This window comes from Pundamilia nyererei, unplaced genomic scaffold (genome assembly GCF_000239375.1).
Source record: "Pundamilia nyererei isolate P.nyererei 1_Seehausen unplaced genomic scaffold, PunNye1.0 scaffold00018, whole genome shotgun sequence".
In the NCBI taxonomy this organism is placed as follows: Eukaryota; Metazoa; Chordata; class Actinopteri; order Cichliformes; family Cichlidae; genus Pundamilia; species Pundamilia nyererei.
Genome location: NW_005187419.1, coordinates 2,325,015 through 2,346,041, shown reverse-complemented (window position 1 = coordinate 2,346,041; position 21,027 = coordinate 2,325,015). Strand labels below are relative to the sequence as shown.

The following is a 21,027-nucleotide window of genomic DNA, read 5'->3' as shown; positions in this document are numbered from 1 at the left end:
CAATAGAGACTGGTGACAAAAACATGTCATAAGAAGTTGCTGGTTTTCTTTTTCTGTGTGTCAATTGGATTTATATCTGGTGACAACAACTTATAAGCTCACATAACGCTTAGTGACCCCTCATGCCTTACGGATGGAACCTCTTCTTATCCTCAAGGTGACCAGAGCCATGAAAATAGAAATATTTTTATGCAAAATGGGGTCACCAGAAAAAGTGATGATTTACCCTTTGAGACATGTCTTTAAAAAGAAATATGGTGCGAGTGTTTGTATTCTGTGTTTGTATTCTGTACTGTTCTGTACAAACTGTACAGAAAAAGAACATATATAGATATTTTAGTCTATTATATGTTCTACTAACACATATTTCAGAAGTCTGACATTTTTCCACTATATTTGTATATGAAAATTATAATTATTACAAATTTTAAAAATTGTGACTAAGTAGCCTATCTTTGGCTGAATTCTGAAAGTTTTGTTTATGCTAGAATTTCTGAATAACCTGGTCCCTGTACATGTATTTATCTGTTTTTGTAGTCTCGCCATGTCTATCCAGCCTTTCCTTTAACAATACACTAGGTGACTTGTCTAACATAGACAGGCTTGCCTGTCGAAACAAAGGTGCACACCTGCGTGCCATGGATCCTGTGGCAAGATCATACAGTGTATAGGTGAGAGTGACAGAACTGCATCTAATGTGCATCTTGTACCAAATGATTGTTTTTGTAAAATTGCTGCTCAAGTTCAAGGCCAAACCAACTCTCAGGCCAACAGACTGACATGCAGCGCTCCCAACAGCCAGTCCCCCACTGGTTATTAATCTCTTGAAATTATTTTGGTTCATGTTGGTACGGTCCTTTTTCAGGTGGTTTATAGATCATCAAAAATTTCTGTGGTGGTTTTTACATTCTTTGACACCAGCTCTACGTTTCAGTGTTATAAAATACATAACAGAAGAGTTTAAATTGAAGAGAAATGCTTTCTTGTTCTGCACTACTACTACTGTTGTGGAATGAAACATACAATCGTGCTTGTAGTTTTGGGCCACATAAAATGTTACCAAGGGCTGTTACACTGGCCCAACAGGGATAACCATGCCAGTGACATTCCCCCCATCCGGTTGCACAACATCGCCTCATCAGATTTTTTCCCATAATTTATATCTGTCTGTATGGCTAGCACAAGTAGCTGGTTAGCCTATAAACTTAGCACAAATACTAGAAACCTGGAAACATCCATCAAAGATACACCCCAGAGTACACCTCTGCATCACTGCAGGTGGGTGAAAGGTCAAACCACTGAGGAATTGCTAAAAACAAGATTGTCAGCTGGTGTTAAGTTGCTCTTTAAGGTCTATTTGTGCTCTACTGAGCAGCAAAGTGAGCTTACTTATTTCCCCTTTGAGCATTATGCATAAGGATAAGTTGGTATAATATCTGAGCAAACTCTAAGGAGGGTGCATGGAAGTGTTAGAAAAGTATTCATGCTCTCTGAGAGACTGATAAAGCTACAGTCAGACCTGACACTCCTCTTTAAGTCGGTGTGCAGAGGCCGGGAATGGGATTTGCTCTAGTGTGTGAAGAGCACGACTGCATCTCTGCTCCCCCCTCAGCTCCCTGTCTCCTGTGCCTCAGACCTTCTTTGAAGATGGAGTCCAAATAAAAGTGTGTGACAGCGAGTGTGTGCGCTTAGCTGTGCCTAGACCGAAGAAGTCTTCTGGCTTTCTGGACATTTTCTTGCTTATGTAAATATGCATAAAATGTCATGGGATGTTTTTCTGTGTATGCAATCTAGTCTGCACGTTTGTGTGTGCATGTATGTGTATATCCATGTGCTTTAGCGAGGGTGGCAAAAATGGAGTAGGGAACCGAGAATGCTGCTTCCTGCTGTGGCGGCTGATTGTTTCTGCTCTTTGCTGATAAACGGCAGCTTTCCCTGCTGTCTAATCCCTCATACCAAAACAACTCACAAGAAAGCAAAACCGAACAAACTTTTACATAGAAATAAAAATCAAATGACCAATTTTTCATTTAAATATACCATCATTTGGAGAAAGGGAAACACTCAGACCTTTTTCGCATTTCCTTATACACACACAGATGACACACAAACGCACACAGCATGCAAAAATGCAGTGATCTGAGGTAATTGGAGAAAGATAATAAGAACTAAATTGTCACAGTCTGGCAGAGGCAGACTATAGGGAGTGGAGAGGTTGGACCCAAGTGCGTACACGCAAAATAACAAGACTTAATATTAACTGGAAATGAGCCGTTTATTGAAGGCTGATTTTAGCAAAGAAAAACTAAAGCAAAGACAAAACTGAATTATAACCTAAACTGGCTGAGCTAAACATAACATAACAAAACAAAACAAAACCCTGGAACATGGACATGGACATGGACATGTACATGGACATGGACATGGACATGGACATGGACATGGACATGGACATGGACATGGACATGGACATGGAGACAAGGTAGGATAGCAGACGCTCGGACAAGGCAGGAATGAACACACACAGACTAAAAGCACACAGGAGGTGATCAGGGGAAGTGGAAACACATGGGGAAAAACAGCTGACACAAATGAACATAATGACATGCAGTAGAAGAGTAAAACTTCTACTCTTCAATGAACACAGGAACACATGACCTCTTCAAATTAAACCAGCAAATACAATGAGACAGACATGACAACATGAACAACAAATGACATGCAGACATGAAACACATAGGACAGGGGAGACTTAATACAGGGGTAGAAAACGCAAAGGGAAACTAACAAACAAAGAACTATAATGACAACCTAGGCATGATAGAATGAACTTAGAAAACCTAAAGGACTTAAACATAACAAACTAAAACCAAAATGCTGATCGTGACATAAATTCAAGAAGATAGCAGAAGCCCAAAACAATCTTCTCTGAGGCCAGACTCACTTTCTAGCATAGTGTGCTTTTATGTTTTAAATTACACAGTCTGGCGTACTGTCTGTTTCCCTGCCTTGTAGTCCAACATTATCTCTTTCTTCCTCATAAACACCGAAACATAAAGCCAATGCAGCGTGTCTTACCGTCGAGTTAAAGCGCAGGTGGCAAATGTTGCAGGAGATAATCTGTTTCTTCTTGAGTGGCTGTGGAACACCAAAAGTGTGGTTGATCACAGCCTTCTGGACAGGGTCCATCTGAGAAACAGAAACACATGACAAGTATAAGCTATATTAGTTCTATATAATTTTATTTTCCCAAATGATAGAAGCTACTTTGTTTCAGAGGTGAGGTTAGTTCCCATAAATTCACTTTCCTTTAAAGGTGGCGAGTTGTGCATCAGTGTGGATATTCTTTTTTGCAACTCCAAACTATCTTTACTCTCAGGCTCCTCTAGAGCAGCCCTGCATGATTCATAGATCAATGTAATCCTTATTAGGCCTTGGTCCAACCCCTAAATTCATCCACTAGTCACTCTGCCTTTTATGCCAGCTTTGATTGGCTTCCCCCTGGTAAACAAATAAACAGCAGGTAAATGGGAAGTCCTCACAGCCACAGCTGTATGCCTGCGATAGATCATACAGAGCAAGGGATAGAAAAAAATATTCCCAGCTCTGTATGGGAATAGGAATAGAAAAAAATATCAATAGACAGTCTGAAGTCCGGGCTTTTGACTCAAGAATTATGTTTACATACTCTGACCTCATTATTTGGAGCTTTGGCCATGGTTCTTATGAGCTTTATTATAAGAACAGACTAACAGGATATACGGATGGCAGAAAATAAGGAAAACAAGGAAAAGCTATTTTTGAATACACAAGATGGAAATAATAATAAAAAAAAAACTGGAAAGCATTAAATGCTACTGATGATAAGGTAATGTTAGAATCAAAAGGCAACCCATTTCTGCTGTGGGATCACCACAGTCTGAGCTCTTGCTGTGTGCAACCAGAGGGCATGGAGAATACTCCTCACATGAAAGTCAAAGCATACCACTATTAATAAAAATATATTAAATGTAAAAAGAAACAGAGAGTATATTTCAGTGACAGCTGAGCTTATGAAATGAAACTGAAACAAATTAAAAGGTTACTCTGTAATGTCAGCATGAGGCTGCCTTACCCTTTAATGTAAAGAGAATAACTCGGTTCCTGTCAGCACGTGATACAGATTTTCTGATCATCAGTAGCTCTTTGGCTTACATACACGGAACATTACCAGAGGCTTTATTTTGATTAAAGATGCTCATTAAGAGTCGTACTGCTAAACTCCTTCTGATGCACTAGACGAGGGCAAACTTCATTTTGAAGAGATAAGGTGACAGGGCGCCACCTTATTATGCATGCAAGCTAATTACTGTAGTCAAGCTGCTGGTGAACTGCCAAACTGAAGGAGAGAAATTAGACTATTTTAAGTATAAAAGTAAATACGCTTTTTCTTATGCTTCCCAAAAAATATGCTTAGCTGCTGTTCAATAAAAAAGGAAGAAAAATTAAATAAATCAAAGATAACTAAGATCAAAGGGTTTTCCATCTCACTTTGTTAAAGTGCAACTGTGGTTTGGTGGAATTACTACAACAGTAGTGACATACTGTGCAATATTCAGCGAAGGAGTTAATAAAATAGTAATACTAAAGAACAAAAAATGGCACAATCCCTAAAAGAGTTTAGATGGCCTTGAATGAACTCAAGTTATTTCTCGATAGATAATATGTTACTCCTCCAAGATTTCGTTATTTTTCTACCTAAGAAATGCAACTTCCAGGGTAAACACCACTTTCTAGTACCACATGCTGCATTTCTACTTGTTGTAAATCAACTGATTGTATTCACTGATTGCAATTATGGTATTGTTTTTTTTAATCTCCCAATTTTTGTACACCTGAGTTTTTGAGAATTCTAAAGTAAAGATGAAAACACAGTTTTCTCCTCCTAGAAAGCTCAGATCTATTATTTTTCAAACTCGCTGGATGTAATTTTTTTTTCTTTACTTAAGCACAAAAGACAAGAGATGTTTTGCTGCTGTCACATCGACTTTGACTAAATTAAGTAACTGCTTCTGTGTTTGGATGACGATCTTGATGGGTTTCAGGTATGAAACACCACCTCACGCAAACAATCACCTTTTCAATTTGAATGAAAAGATGATGCAGAACCAAGATGATCCTTATCCTTTAGTGAGTTACACTTTTGTGCGTTGTATTGCAGCGGTGATATTAATGGGGGAAGTGTGGTGCTTAAACTGTTAGATAAATCAACACCTACACCATAAGAATCTACAGGGAAAAGAGTTTCTTCTTTAAGAATGTATTTTCATTGTAATCTCCAAAACTTCACTGCTTAAACTTTATGAGTCATTGCAGCCCACAATGAAGTGTTTACTGCAGAAGGTTTTAGACAGACTAAAACTGTTTTAACTGCCTATGAAGAGACAGCAGAGAGTCCCAGAACACCATACTATAAACAGCAGGGTGAAACCTGAGGCTTCATTATAAGATCTGCATTCCACAGTGACAGCTGATTTCACTGGGGCACCTTTCAGCGTGGTATCACATATAACAATCACCTTGGATCTTGCCCCAGGCTTGTACAGGGTCTGACCCACTCTATTCCTCAGCTCGTTTGAGAGAAGGGTCTCCGGAGGGACGGGGAGATCACTCTTCACACACTGAATGATACCGCTACGCTTACTGAAACTACACTGGTGGCTGTGCTGACAGCCTCACCTGCCCAGAGATCAAAGAGTGTTGGCGTGCTCATGGCATACTGCTTTGCTTTGTTTCTGGCACATAAGGTTAAAAAACATCAGACTCTTCCACACTGCAAAAAACTGTGCCATGTCCAAGGTAGCTGCCTCTTCTGCAAGGATAGAGTCTATTTACTACGGCTTCCTCATGGCCAGGTGTGAAAAGGAATATAAACACATCTGACAATGAAACCTTCGTGCTGCAGGTACATCTCTCCCTCAGGGCTCTTTACCATTGTTGCTTTATTTTGGTTTCCTCTACATGACACAGAGATATCTTTGGAAGCAAATGGCTGTTTCCTTTTACCAACTGTAGCCTGACCAAGGTAAACCTAGCTCTTCCTGCTGCCCTCTGTCCACCTTAGAAAAGCAGGCTGCGCACAGCCGTTTGTTTTAGGAACTGAAGAATGTGTCCATTGTCTGTCTGCAGCCATCCTGAACCGACTGCTATAAATGCGTCTTTTGTCCAAGCCCTCGGTTCTACCCTGCCATCCTAGTGCAGACAGAACTTATCCTGCACCGGGTGGCTGAGTCCGTGATGGGCTTTCAGGGTAGATAGATAGAGACAGAGAGAGAGAACGAGACACACAAAGGGATGAGGAGTGAGGGTGGAGCAGTGGGAGGATGTAAGAAGGGACACCAGGGGAACCGGAGGATATTTGGTTTTGGAGACAGGTGCATTCATCTTCCCTCCTGCACACGTCTGGGACAACGTGTGCCTTATCAAGGCTAAGAGAACCCGGGGCTCTTTGTTGAATGGACTTTGTGATTAATGCCACAGCTGCACTGTCAGACTGTGTATTATGGGGGCTAATCATCTCCTCCCGTGACTGAAGCGACACTGATTTGATGTTATTTCCGTGGTTATCATAATTTCTGCATTGTGGTTGTGGTAGATTCCAAGTCCTACTGCGAGTTGTATTCTATTTAACAATGGCAGACTGAACAGTATTGCGACTCGGTAAAAACGATTTCCTTTGTACTACCTTGCCGCATTCATTGGTAATCTACTGCCTTTTCCGTCTCCAATAGCTTTTACTTATATGGATGCTTTTATTTCTCTAATAGGGAAGCATAATGTGCAAAACTAAAACCCCAAATTAGAATGGTGAGGCACAGACATTGGTTGGAGAATAAAAACAGCAATTTTCCCATTGAAACACAAGAGAAACACAGACAAAACACTGACAGACACCTACCCCACTGCCTCCACCACTAATATAAATACATGAGGTTTTAGAGGAGTGAATGTTTACCACGCTGCTTTTGCTCAATCCTCCACAGGGCAGTATAGCCGACTTCATGACCCAAAGCAGTAGGCGGTTGAACAAATGAGAAAAAAAAAAGAGCTGCACTTTTCACACAGGCTGGCAGCCCCCTACATACACAAATACACATCATAGAGCAAACATTTATGTCTCATCCACCCCCTCACACATGTCCTCCATTGTAAAGAACCAGCCAGACAGACAGATGACTGAATCTCCCTCTTTCTCATCCTACTTTTTATATGTACAGTTTCAAAAGGTGTAAAAGTGTATGCAGGAGCTAAATCTCTAGCTTATACTCCATTTACAGACCACAGAACTGGAAATAGTTTCATATTGCAATGAAAGGACTGAAAACACTTGGACACTGTGGCACACTCTTCTACACACACGCAGAGTGGAAAAGTAGGATCAAAGAAATCAAAAAATGCTTGCACACATACACACTTGAAATGACAATGACCACAGTGCTGGAAAATAAAGGATCAAAGATATAAGCTTTTAATTCCAGAGACTGAGCCATCAGAGTCAATGTGCTTGAAAACTGAATGGTTTGTGGGTGATGTTTGAAACAGAGGCTATTTTTACACATAAACTGCAATCCTGAACTTCCCTAGACATTACCTAATGTGTGGAGGAGAAAGTGAGAAGGCAAATATCCAATACAGTGTGATCGGACGGGATATTAAATAGTTTTTAACCTGCCACATTCCCAGTGCACTCTATAGTATATCTACTTGTATTTTTGTGAAGATGCAAGCAAGTGGCTGTCACACTCTACATGCTCTAACCCTGTCCTAAAGCTTATGAAGTATTTCCAGTAGTGAGAACACAGCTGACCTCGACTAACTCTATCTGTAGGAAAGCCCCAAGTAGCAAAAATGTGGTGAAAAGATCTTTAAAAGACACTGAAGACAGCTTTGCCAGATGTCTAAACAATTTTGGGAACAGGATGAAAAGTGACAGAAGAAAATCTACATTTGGATGCGAAGTGAAAAAGAAAAACATTTAGTATGTCTCTAAATTCCTGAGACGGACTGTGTGTGTGTGTGTGGTCATTTTTCACACAACAAAAACCCCAAAACAAAGCAAAGACACAGTTTGTACATTCTTATTGGGCTTAAAAGTCAATATTTGGGGGCTGTCTATGAGTGATAGTGGTCTATTGTCTTCTAACAAGCTATGCGTTTACTTTATTGGCAGTGTGTTTAAGATCATTGTCATGCGGACAAATAAAACTGTTGCCAGTGAGACGCTTACCAGATGGTAATGCATGGTGGGTCAAAATCTGACAGTAGTTTCTGTCTTCATATGGAGCAGATGCATCACTCAGGTCCTGTGTCAGGTCTTTGCTGGATTTTTTTCCACCTATTTCTTAAGGCCATCATTTTCATTTGCAGCAGATAATTTTTCAGGTCTTCCACATCTTGTTTTTATCTCCCACTTGTCCAGTTTCCACAGATTGTTTAAGCTTGCAATGCTTTTCTTTGTGAATCATCTTTTTGCTGGAAAAATACTATTTTAAGCCTTTCAAACTATGTTATATTTGACCTTTTCAATAAAGAAATGGGGAAAAAACTGTGTTTCTGTGTCTCAAATGTATTTACAAATACACACTTGCATTATTTTAAAAAATGCCTGCATGTCTACCCAATTTTACATTTTAAACCAAAATAAATCAAATATAGTGACACAAGTCACCAAAGCAATATTCAGAGGTCAAACCTTGCTTCATTAAAAACTGTAACCTAAAGCTAGGATAAAGCCTGGGCACAGCACTGGAGGCTGTGGTGTAGCAGGAAAAGTATTGATATAGTGACAAACAGAATAGGTAGCAATAATGACACAGCTTTATAGGCCTGTATTTCTTTGTAACACCCCCTGATATAAACAGAGTTGGCATGAGGGGCATATTGACACAAAAATGATGAAGTATGTGTACAAGTACCCCGACCCTTATACCATAAAAATATGCCTCATGCTGCCACAGAGAACGAAATCAGGCTAATATGTCTCCTGTGTGTTGTCTTCTAATCAATACCCTTCAGCGTGTGATTTTTTTTTTTGTAGCTGATTAGATTTTAAAAAAAAATTGGCCTTGCCTCAAATTCTGTGTAACTTTCAAAGTATGCTTTGAAAGATGAGACAAAATGTTAAACTGTTTTTTTACAGAGTATTGCTGACATTGAACATTGTTCTCAAATGACTTCAACGTCTTATTTTTCAGTCCATTTTTTTTCTAAAAGTAAGGTTTATTATGACTAGTACCCACTAGACCCACTAGACTCACCGTATTAAAGTTAGGGAACAGGCTAAGTGGGGAGGATCCATTGAGTCTGAAGGGCAGGAGGTGTTTGAGGTCGAGCTGAGGCTGCAGAGGTCGTCCTGGGACGGGGAGGGAAGCCAGAAGTGGGCTGCCCTGGGCCGATGTACCTGGACAACACAACAAGACTGATGTTAGAAGTTAAGAAGCATTATGAAATGTTCACATGAGAGATATTTCTGTCTCAGTGCAACTGTAGGAGAGCAACTACACTGCTGGCTACGAAGGGGACAAACGCAGTGCTCAGGGGAGGCCTGACTTTGATTTATTTGATACCAGAGGCACCATTACACCTCCAGCTGTCACCAAGCACTCACTGTGAAACTTGTTTGTATGTGTACACTTCCATTTGTGACTAGGCAGGCGCTTGTACTTGGGACAACACAATGTGTTTAAAGACGTACCTGTGTGTTTGAGGGTGGATGGGCAGTGTTAAATACCCCAATCACCTCAACTATCCATACTCATCCCCCCCAAGGACACTCACCTGCCCCTTATGTACATGCACACACATACACATAAACACATTATTTAATTACTGATTTATTGGCTAAGAAAAGGTGCCTGCAAGAGGGGAAGATAGGAGTTATCAGATTTCAAATGGATCAGGGATGAAGAGATTTCTAATTTTCCGCCTGGCTGCATTTCAGTAGACCGGTGTGCTCAGCAGTGTGCAGGCACTTATCCCAGCAACAGGATCAATCATTCGATGTCAGCTGCGGGTCACGGTGGCCACCTGAAAGTATGCCTATCATGTGAGCTGTTGTGCCATACACATTTATACTGAGGTAGTCGCACACAGAAAAAAAAAACAATCACCAACTGTAGAAAAACATCAGCACCACAGAAATACAAAAGCTTGACAATAAAAAAGAATCCTTTAACTCTTTCCCCAATAAAGACGAGATTTGAAGACATCCCGTGTACCATTAATGGCGTGTTTTCACACCTCAGTATGTATCAGTGAAGATGTGGTTTGACAACCATTAAAAGGGTTTCTAGGATTTTCCCAGGATAGCTGCATAGGCATACACCACCCTCACTAACCTTTGACAATAAAACATTAAAAGCAATGGAAATTATTAAGATCTTTGGTCCATGTCTAACTATGTAATTACATAACTATATACATTGTCCAATATCCTACACATCCAGTACATGATTCTTTTAGCATCAGCTTCGAACATCATTGCTAGAAAGACTAGACTGGATAAAATACAGAGCTATTCCACTCACAGATCACCAGAAGACTGCTCAAACACTGCTACAAAGCCATCACACCCAACAAAATAACAGAAGCTGTCAAAATAAAGCGCAGTTGGTGCTCTGCAAAATTTTGTGTTGGTTTTTTTCTTGCTTGTTGTGGCATCTTTGTAGGACCTTTTTTCTCTCAAAATTGCTGTCAAGGTTGCGGTACGATGTTGATATAGCTGTATGGCTTGTGTAAAGCGCGGAACACAGTGATAGATGGGGAATCTGTCAGTAGTCTGGCCCATGGCTTTTTGCGGCTTGGCAGGATTGGCAGTTATGTGTGTATTTGGTGGGTGGGGGGCTGAAACACTAAAGCCTTGAGCATATGCTTCTCAGCACTGGGCTCAGGCCTGCCTTTGCCATGTGTGGGATCTCCTCTGCTGTCTGTCTGACACTGAAAGAGTCAGCACAGGACGGACGCAGCCTACAGACACGTGGGCAGCAGCCGGCAGGGGATCGCTCCTACTCGCAACATTCACAATCACACAGAAAAACAAGGAAAAGCTGAGTCTTCTCTTGGCAGGACTATCAGAGGAGAAAAAAAAGCTGGGCTCGCAGGGAGGACAGTTATCAGCTGATAGTGCTTCCCCACCTCTATGTGACTCCCTAGGCAGCTTATTAAATCAGGGGCTGGCTGTTTGCCTCTTTGGATGATAACACTGCAATGGACGCACAGCCTGAATCCTGGCATGTATGACAGCAAGCGAGGGAGTGTGTGCGCTCGGCTTGCATGTACTAGACGAGAATCAAACATACACAGTAAGACATATAAACAAAACTGCCTACGCACATCTGAAAACAAATAGCTCCGAGGGCAAGCGGGAAGTCAACACACACACAAATACACACACACACACACACACATAAAATCAAACAAGGTATAATTTTGCACTTGACGCATATTGTACGGGATTTTACTAGAACTACTTTTTAAAGCAAGTACATCCCCATTTCTTGTGTTTGTGTGTGTGTATGTTAGTAAGGACAGTGGATTTATTTTTCTTTTAGCCTTCTACTTCCGTTAACCTCCCATCACTCTGCAAATGTTCCACTCATGTGCGTGTTCCTCTACATATGCGTTTGCATGCATATGTGGTTAGGTGCACATATGCTCTTTCTGTCCAAAGTTATGTCTGCATCAAGGCTTAGATTTATTTATGCCTCACTTGTGGCCCAGACAACCACTGGCAGTTGAGGCAAGGCCTGAAACCAAATGTCCAGCCTCGTTCTCTCTCCCAGATGACTTTGCTAACGGATCTGACTGTCTCTGCCAGTCCTTCCCCAGGCAGGCTCCCTCCTCTTCCTCCCATCACAACAGCGCATTCCTCCCTCTCATGACTCACTGGGCTTGGTTACACAACAGCCACCGTCACATTGTATCTACTCGGATATGTGTGTTTGTGAGGCGCATTTGAGTCGTGGAATTCAAGCAGCGATTTTTCAATTATTTTCTACATGCACACCTGAGAAAAATAATGGATTCTAATGTATACATGCAGGCACACTGAGCCGTCCCTCTTTCACGATTGCAGAATTAGCCCTTCAACCCCCAAGTCCTTCTACTGTAATCCTCTTGTCAGTACTCCAGTGCTCTCTTAGGTTTCTGACAAATTGCCTTTTCTCACATCTAAATACCCCATCTCTCCTCAGTGCTCTGCATATATTCTCACTGCTGAGCAGCACAGGGGAAAAAAAGGAGAGGGTCTGGGAGGAGAGAAAACCTTTCTATTTGTGGCCCAGTGTAATTATGTGGATAGCTGCTGGCACAGCAGGGTCTTGAAGTTCGGTGAGTGGATCTCCACCTTCTTTTTCTCCATACTGTTGTTGTCCAAGATGACATACAATTTCACCTGAGATCAACTTGCTCCAAGCAGGTGCCCTTTAAGGTTGGACATACGATGATTGATTCACCCTAATTGACCCAAGCCTTTAATTCAATCTCAGATATCACAAAACTGGGCTGGCAACATTTATTCCAAATCTGCAAGGTTAACTAATATTAGTATCTAAATTTTAGGGTTTCATTAAACTTTGTCCTCAGCCCTCAGAAGCTGAATAGGAAACTGTACTGCTGTAGACCTCTAAGGACCCTCATGACAGTGGATGTACAGTTGGTATAAAGAGACAAAACAGTACATGACCATTCTTGCTGACAAGCTCTCCAGTTCACAACTCAAAGGTTAGACTAAGAGAAACAAAAAGTCTTATTATGAAGTTTCCTATGGAGCTTGGTGCAGAAGGAAACATGATGAAATCCTTTGCTTAAGAACATTTTAAAAGAACATATCAGAGATGTATTTGTCCAAGTCTCCAGTTTTGCATCATTTTTATTTTTTCTTTGTAGAGACGTGATTGTGGGATCACTGGAGTAAAAACCTTTACTTTACAATTCCACATATGATTTCCACATATTTAGAGGACATTGTGTACCGCATCCCTGATGCTCAGCTGTGGCTGCCTGCTGAGTAACAGTCAGATTGTCAGTAAGACCTTCATCATTAGGCCTCTGATCTGATTATCCAGCTGTGATGATGAATATCTACATATCTGAACTTAAATGAACATGGATTTGCAAGGGAAATTGCTGACTGGTGAATTGATGAGCACTAAGTGCAGGCACAACGTGAACATAATTACACTGAACCATGCGGATGCTTCTTTTGTCACTTGCCAAGTACACATTATAACCTCTCTTTTGATGATGTTTAGCACGGTCTTCATAATTCAGTCAGTGACTGTAGCCTTCATGTTCCTAATACGCACACAGTCGAGTTCTGACACGCACACTCAGAGTCATAACACGATGTGGCTCATTGTGCATCTGCCACACTGTTGCCACACTGTTTCACCATCCCCCAGTCGCCCTGCGAACTTCCCAGCGGCTGCTGCCCTGCCTCAGAGGTGCTGATGGGACTAGATCTGACAGCATAGGAAGAGGCAACAACTACAACTCTGTGTAAAAATAGAGAAGTGGAGCTTTTTAGTTACAGTAATGAAACTAATAGAACATCTTTTTCACTGTGGTATGAAGTAACCCAAGACATGCTATGCATACAAACGACTGCTTCAACTGCTCTATGCTTGGAAACTGTAAATCAGGCTCATAGTGTATTAGAGGTTCACAGCTATTTGAGGGCACAAACTGACATTGCGCTGCCTCTGGATGTCACTGACAGACAGAAAGAGACAAAGATTGGAGAGAGAATCCAGGAGTGAAAGAGATAAGTAACTCCTAACAGCCAATTAGCTTCTACTCGGTCAGGTGGTGGTGTGGGGGCCACTGAGGGAACTATTATAGTCTGGACAAGAACATTAAATACAATCAGCTTTAATTAAAGATCCCCACTCCCCCACCACCCGCTCCTTTAGTTATGCTGATAATCTGCAAGATAAGCTGAGAGATGTGGCTGGACTGATTACATGAACCACTAAACAGATCATGAAGGAACTTCACTTAGCAATCCATTAAGCCAATTTGACCATTTCCTCAGCGTGAAATACGATGACCTGTATGCTTCTGTCCATCATGATACGAACACTAGTATTACAACTATGAGCTGCAACTGTTTTTGCTTTCAACCAGACCTTTTGGAGATTGTTATGTGTGTAAGCAATTTCTGTGTTTCAGCGAGAAAGTAGAATATATTCTCAGTGGCATGCAATTAATTTTTTTCCCTCTCCAAAGAACCCTCTCATTTTAGCTCCCCTGCTTCCCATCTCTCATTTTTCCACCTTAGCTTAAAGCTTTTTAAATTTATTTATTCGAATTGTGTTTTTGCTCTTTTTTTCGGGGTCGCTCGGCTTGCCGTGCTGGCTGCACTGTGGCTAGATATTATGCACTGAAGTGTGTAAGTTGATAATTGTTTGTGCTACACACGGCAGTTTGTATTTCAGTGTGTGTCAGAGCCATATATAGTTTAGAAGGTAAATATGTACAAGGAATATTTGAACAGTGCAGAGTCCCAACTCTTTGATTTCTGATGTCTGAATGGTGAGGTGTGCTTGTCCACTAAGAATTTTTATGAGTATTAAATTCAATCTCAGCACAGTTGCTTCTTTTATATTTTAAGCTAATCTACTCATTAAAAAAAATCTTTCATATTTAGTTTTGGCCTCCTTTCCCCTTCTTTACTCTGGATTGCAGAAGGTGGCAGCCTGCTCCATGTGGCCTGATTATATGCAAGGCTAAGCACAGTTTGACCCCCGACTGAAAGTAGAGCATGCTTAGGAAGAGAGATGACTTTATAACTTTTTTTCACATGCAATTTTAGAGGAAATATTCAAAGTCAGACCGTGAAAGTTTTGCGTTTACCTCTCTGTCAACCCCAGAGCCTCACCTGTACTCAGCTAGCCTTACTGTCCTACTTCACTGGGGTCATTTCTGTAATTACCAACACAAAATGAAACAATGTATGAAGTAAGTTAAGTATGCAAAACATTTTTAATGTTTTATAGGCCTCAGGCAGTTCTTTTACAGTTTAAACAAAGGTATAGAGAGAGCTATTTTTTGTCAATAAATAAAATATGATCTGAGATTTTTCTACAGCCTTTGGCTTCAGCATCAACAGTGCTTCATCAGACAAACTTACTAACCAAAGCCTGGCTTTGCTGTAATTTGTTTATTCATATTTCATTCTAAAAGTACAAAAGTACAAAATTAGCTTAATTGTCTGTAATTTGTGTCTTTTTTAATATTACGGTGTTATAATAATAATAGTTAGTCATGTGTGAAATTATAATATCTCAAATGTTCTAGCTAGTGGCAGGTTGCAAGCAATTATTCCTAAATTTCACATTCAATCTAAAACATCAGAAAGGCTTTCAGGAGTGTGTTTAGGTTTACAGTATTTGGCTCCGTTGTGAGTCGTGGGGGCCCAGTAGCAGGACCTTGTGGAGATGCTTCTTCTCCTGGGGTGTGTCTGTAATGAGTTCTGTCAAGCAGTGAGCTGTGCTCTGCTACCAAACCCAACCTGAGCAGAGGCAATGCCCATCTGTCAAGCAGAGACGATAAGCCCGGAGCCATCAAGAGACAAATTGCTCGGCTTCCCCACTGTGAGACCCTACGAGGCAGTCTTCTAAAGGCAAGCAGCAGAGATGCTTTTGATTCCTGATGCTACATGGGAAAAAGGAGGCGGAGAAGGAAAATATCAAACACATTCATTTATGCAGATGGTGCCGTTGGCCAGTCATTGCTCTGGTGCAGCAACAGCAGCTGTACACAGAACTTCAGTGTGACTAAAAACCAGAAAAAAAGCAGGAAAGAAACATTATTTTTGTTTCTTTGCTTTTAAGCCGGAGGGTGAGCTGCTTTAATAAGTCCCCCACACTTCTCTTAATCCCATCACTTTGGTTTTCAAAAATAATGACAGCTGTTGGACCTTTCCATTTAGATGAAAACAAAACTAACTTTAATAAACAGATAGAGCTGGAAAGGTGAAAACAATCAAAGGTAAAATTTAAACATTTGTCTGAGAGTCAACATTAACCCCCTCACCATCCACCATCATTACCGTGAATGACATTACTCCAGTTTAAAGAGTCATGTTAAAAACAAACAATACTGAATAAAATAATTCAAAGTTGTGCCATGCTCCTAAATATGCAAAAACCTTTGGCTAGAAGCAGTGCAGGATTGACAGGAACTCCGATAAGGTTCATTTCCACAGCAAATTGAATCATTTGTGGAAGCGGGATTAAGTACATAGTTTTTTACAGGAATAAATATCAAGCTGGTCAACCAAGCGTCACAAAGCTATCATGCCAAGTGTGACAACTCATTATAAATTGATTATGGTAGATATGTGAGGTGTGATGTGTGTACTTGGCTCTTCAAGTAAGGAAGATGCCTTGTAAAAGAGTAAATAAGGACAAGACAGAGGCAGCTTTCTAATTTTAACTCCCCAGCTGTTGAGAAATGCAAGAGATGAAACATTCACTGAGACACTAAGATGCGGGACTAAAGGTGGTTATGAGGCTATGACGAAAGGGAAAAGAAAATGAAGTTGTAGCTATGTTAAACACAGTGGAACTATCCTCTCCTGAATTCCCCACTAGACGAGCATCAAGTTGCATCGCACACACACACACAGAGGAGAAAAGCCCTTCACAATTAATGATTCATTTACAGCCGCAATTCGTGTGAGATTTGTAAGAATCGCTGGCAAGAACTTTCCCTTTATTTATATGAATGACAACAGCAAAGTGCTTGCAGAGAGAATTGTACTGTACGTTTCTTGTATATTACATTCATTGTTATGCAAAAGAGCTTCTGCAAAGCAGGTTGAATTTGCAGTCAGTAAATTGCTTTGCAGAGCAGATTTTTTTTCTTGCCATCAAATGGACCCGTGATTATCTAAATCCATTCCACCTGAATTTGTTTTTCACAAAATGTCTCTTTCCTCACTCATTCGCCTTTTACTAGGGTCTTTGTTTTAGACATTTCGCATAACACACCTAATTTAAATTCTGCTATCAGGCAAGTGTCTACGGCCAAATTAAAACTTAATGGAAATGTGTACTGGCTATAAAAATACAAAAGGTTTCCTGTTCGTTTTAAGTCTTAGCTGTAAGGCCAAATCATTTTTATCTTCTTTTACCACATGCACATAACAGGAAAGTCTTATATTATTTGAGAAGGAAAAGTGCAGTTACATCAGGGGAGTAAACGTGGCTAAAAAAAAGAAAGAAAAAAAGTCCTCCAGCTGTTAGCACAGTGATAATTCATTCACAGCTCACTTACTTTAATGGAGGTTTGAGAAAAAACAAACTCAGTAGCAGCTCAAATATAATTTAAACCAGATATGCAGAAAGAACTGATATCTTTGATGATTGAACAGATGGAGTTTTTTCAGTGACCTAGTGTCCACATCCAGGTAAAAAGGTTAGCTGAAGAATGTGCTGGTGTTAAAAGCCAATTACCCCTGGCTGCTTTGGAAAGTACCATCACTCGCAATCAGTAGCGACCTTGGGAATTGAACTAGCTAATTTTGCCCAACCTGGGCTGTAATTGTTTCAAATCAGCCTCATGCCTCAGCATCACTGCCAGGCTAATTGCTCATGAGCGGGAAGATTAATCTACAGAAGCACATCTGTGGGACTTAATTTACGGGTCGCAGTGCCATGCCTTGTGGATCCATTAGACTCATTTGGTTTTCAATCCTGTACAGCATATGCAGCTAAACAAAGGTGAAACAATGGTGGGAAATTGCCAGGGAACAAACAAACACAAGACCCACACTGCTAAATATTTGTACATAGTCAGATTCACGCAGTGCACAGCCCTGGTTGTCGACCCATGCATAGATACGCGTAATGACGACAGTACCAAAACACCAGCATCCGTGAACATTAGCTTATGCGAACGAGAGTGGTTTTTGAATTGGACATCAGACAGTACAGCTGTACTCCTCCCCAAAATGAGCCGTCCCTTATCAAGTTCCTCCCTAAACACCTGCTAATGAAGGACAAAACTCAGCTAGGCTCAGACACAGTAAACAGATTCTTACAAAGCAGGAAAAGCATCACTGTGTGACAAAGGTCAGCACTAAACCTGAAAAAAGATCAGTGATTGGATTGTGAGCCACTTTTAGCCTGAGAGAGGACAGGCCGTTCACGCTCTCTGAAGAGAAACAGCTGCAAGTTGCAAATTGGAAAGCCTTTGTGAGAAAGGGCTCTGCCCTTTGTTGTCTCCTTCCTCCTCTCCTCAAAGAGCTGGCATGCAGATGTCTCCTCTCATTCCTCGCGTGTAATTACAAAGATGGGAGAAGAGCATAAAAGGATCATTCCTGATATGGCATTGTACAGCAGGCGGAGCACACCCGGCAGCTGGCATGTTTTTAAATAGAATTACTTCACTTTCAAAGCAAAAGACTTAACACTGCACTCCTCTGCTGCAGCCACTTATTTCCTTTTGATTGTTCAATATGATGTAGCAGACAGGATAATACGATTGAAAACAATCAATGTGATCACCAGTGGTGGTGGTACATACCTTCAACTCTAGTTATAGAGTGTTCTTGCTTTGCCTGGGTGCAGAGAGGAGACATGGGACTGAGCAGATAAGGATTCTTATCAGAACATGTGCAGGTGTTTAGTGGAGCAAGGCTATAACAGGATTCTTAAGTTACTACTGGCTGGCAGGATTTCATTTGATGGCAGAAGTAGGAAAAGAAGTGCAGATGGATGGTGAGGTGGAGGTACAGAATGGAGTGAGCTGGTGGCCTGGGTGTTATAATTGTGAATCCCCCCCAGAGTGCCGCAGTACCGCATGTCTTTGACACCTGCTGGTGTGGTGATAAGAAGTGAAAACCAATCACTCCAGCTACCCGCAAGCCCCAACTGGCAGCTTGCTGCCTCTCAGCTTGCTACTCGGGTATTTCTCTCAAATATAACTGGCTTTCTGTTATAGGTCAGCTCCCCCTGTAGGCTGACACCTCAGGATCGGAAAACCAGAGCCGAGAGGTGAGGTTATAGGAGGGGAGATTACTAAAGGACAAGCGAGATGCTCATTAGTTTACAGTAAGCCCAAGTAAAGGGTTATATACCACAGAACCACCTCTATCTATCTATCTATCTATCTATCTATCTATCTATCTATCTATCTATCTATCTATCTATCTATCTATCTATCTATCTATCTATCTATCTATCTATCTCTCTCTTATCCAATTCACTGCTACAGGAGAAGCCTAATACAGCTGTAATAGGGCAAAGATAGGGACAGGGTACACACTAGACGAGTTGCCATTCTAACAAAGAAAGAGACAATCACTGACATCTATGGCCAAATTAGAATCACTAATTAACTTAACTTCATGGATCTCTTCAGACTGTGGGAGGAAGCCAGAGACCCAAAGAGAACCCACACAAGCTTGAGGGAAACATGTAAACGGCACACAAAAACTCCTCAGTCGCTCCAGGATTTTCTTGCTGTTAAGCAACAGCACTAACCACTGCTTCACCATGCTGCCCTGTTATTAAACAAGGATGAGTTGTTTTTTTTTAATCTCAAAACAAATGGATAGGTCTTGTCCTCACTTCTTGTTTACAACCAGAAATACTGTGAAAATGAGAAAAAAAAATGTAACCAGTTCTACCATTGTAAAACAGATTAAATGGTTGTGATATGCTACACTAAGTCCACCCACCATCGCTGGTGGCAACTGTATGACAATTATCCCTCCCTTAGTCCTAAAGAGAAAACTGAACGCTTTATAACAAACCAGGAAAAATCCAACCTATTGTACTGATGACAGAAGAGCAGTTTTTATTGCACTGATCCAAGCGTGCTGTTGTTGTGAAACATTGTGCATGCAGAGTGGAGGTCTAACCTCAGGTAACGAGCTTATGAAACTTTAAATTGAGACAAAGTCACTAAATTTAAGTGGTTTTGAAAAAAACAAACAGTTTAAATGTGGAAAGAACAGTTATAGCTCTCTCTTACTCTCAAATTATTTGGGGTTAGTTGCTTTTTCTGCCAAAGTAACTGAACCAGGGTTTATTTCATGCAAACAACCTATGACTGAGAGTAGCAAGACTTAACCTACATTAACTTAAAGATAACTCATCATCATCACTGTTTTCTGTGTGTTTCACTGAGCAGGGTGTGCACATAAATGAGTGAGTAATTGTTCTGACTTTGGTTCTCAGAGCACTGGTGGAACACTCTGTTCTGCCATCTCACCACAAATTCAGTATGGAGGGTCACTCCCTTAGTTTCCATATGAGGAACTCACAGGCCTTATATCCCTGTGAGGCAGGACCAACTACCCAAACATAAAAGTAGAAGCATAACCCACAGAGGAACTGTGACTTCATTCTGTGCTGAGGATGTCATTACTTTACTATGTCTCTAGTTTGTTTGATACTAAATTGAGGTTCAAAGTCTCATACATAAATCCTTAAAGAGTAGAGGTGGCCTTTGTTTAAGTGAGCGAAATCCAACAAGTCTAAAAATGCAAAACGCCGTGTGGGGCAGAAGATCTTTGTGCCATTACGGACTGCCATTTCAAACTAACTTTATCGCCTGCAGAGGTCAAGGACGTGCAGTCTGCCTCTGAGTGAGTCCTTAGACTCTCCCGAGAGAGCGTTTCTCATTAGTCTGATTCCAGCTGAGGATTATAATGCGAATCCTTTGGATGAATCTTTGCTCGTCACAGAGAGACCATCAGCTGTTCCAGTCAACCAGTGCAGAGTCCTGAATTATTCATTTCCTGTTTACAGCAGGCGACAGGTGCGTGACCTCTGTGATGAGTGCCCTGGTGTCTGAGAGAAGAAGTGACAAGGGAAGGAAAGGAGGGGGGGAAAGGAAGCCTCGGAGGGACAGAGCTGGAGATGAGGAGGACAGGGTGTGTGTGTGTGTGTGTGTGTGTGTGTGTGTGTGTGTGTGTGTGTGTGTGTGTGTGTGTGTGCGTTTGTAGCATGTGCTGAGGGCGATTTATTGCTGTAA

The 21,027-nt window shown here is 41.1% G+C and overlaps 1 protein-coding gene across 1 annotated transcript in view; it reads right to left on the bottom strand.

Annotated features, from left to right (window-relative positions):
- Window positions 1-21,027, bottom strand: part of znf385c (zinc finger protein 385C) — a 56,116-nt gene that overhangs the window by 19,906 nt on the left and 15,183 nt on the right. Inside the window, exons 2-3 of the mRNA XM_013909026.1 lie at window positions 9,297-9,439; window positions 3,079-3,189 (exon numbers count right to left, since the gene is read on the bottom strand). Coding sequence (XP_013764480.1) covers window positions 3,079-3,189; window positions 9,297-9,439 — 254 coding nt within the window. The remainder of the gene's footprint in view (window positions 1-3,078; window positions 3,190-9,296; window positions 9,440-21,027) is intronic.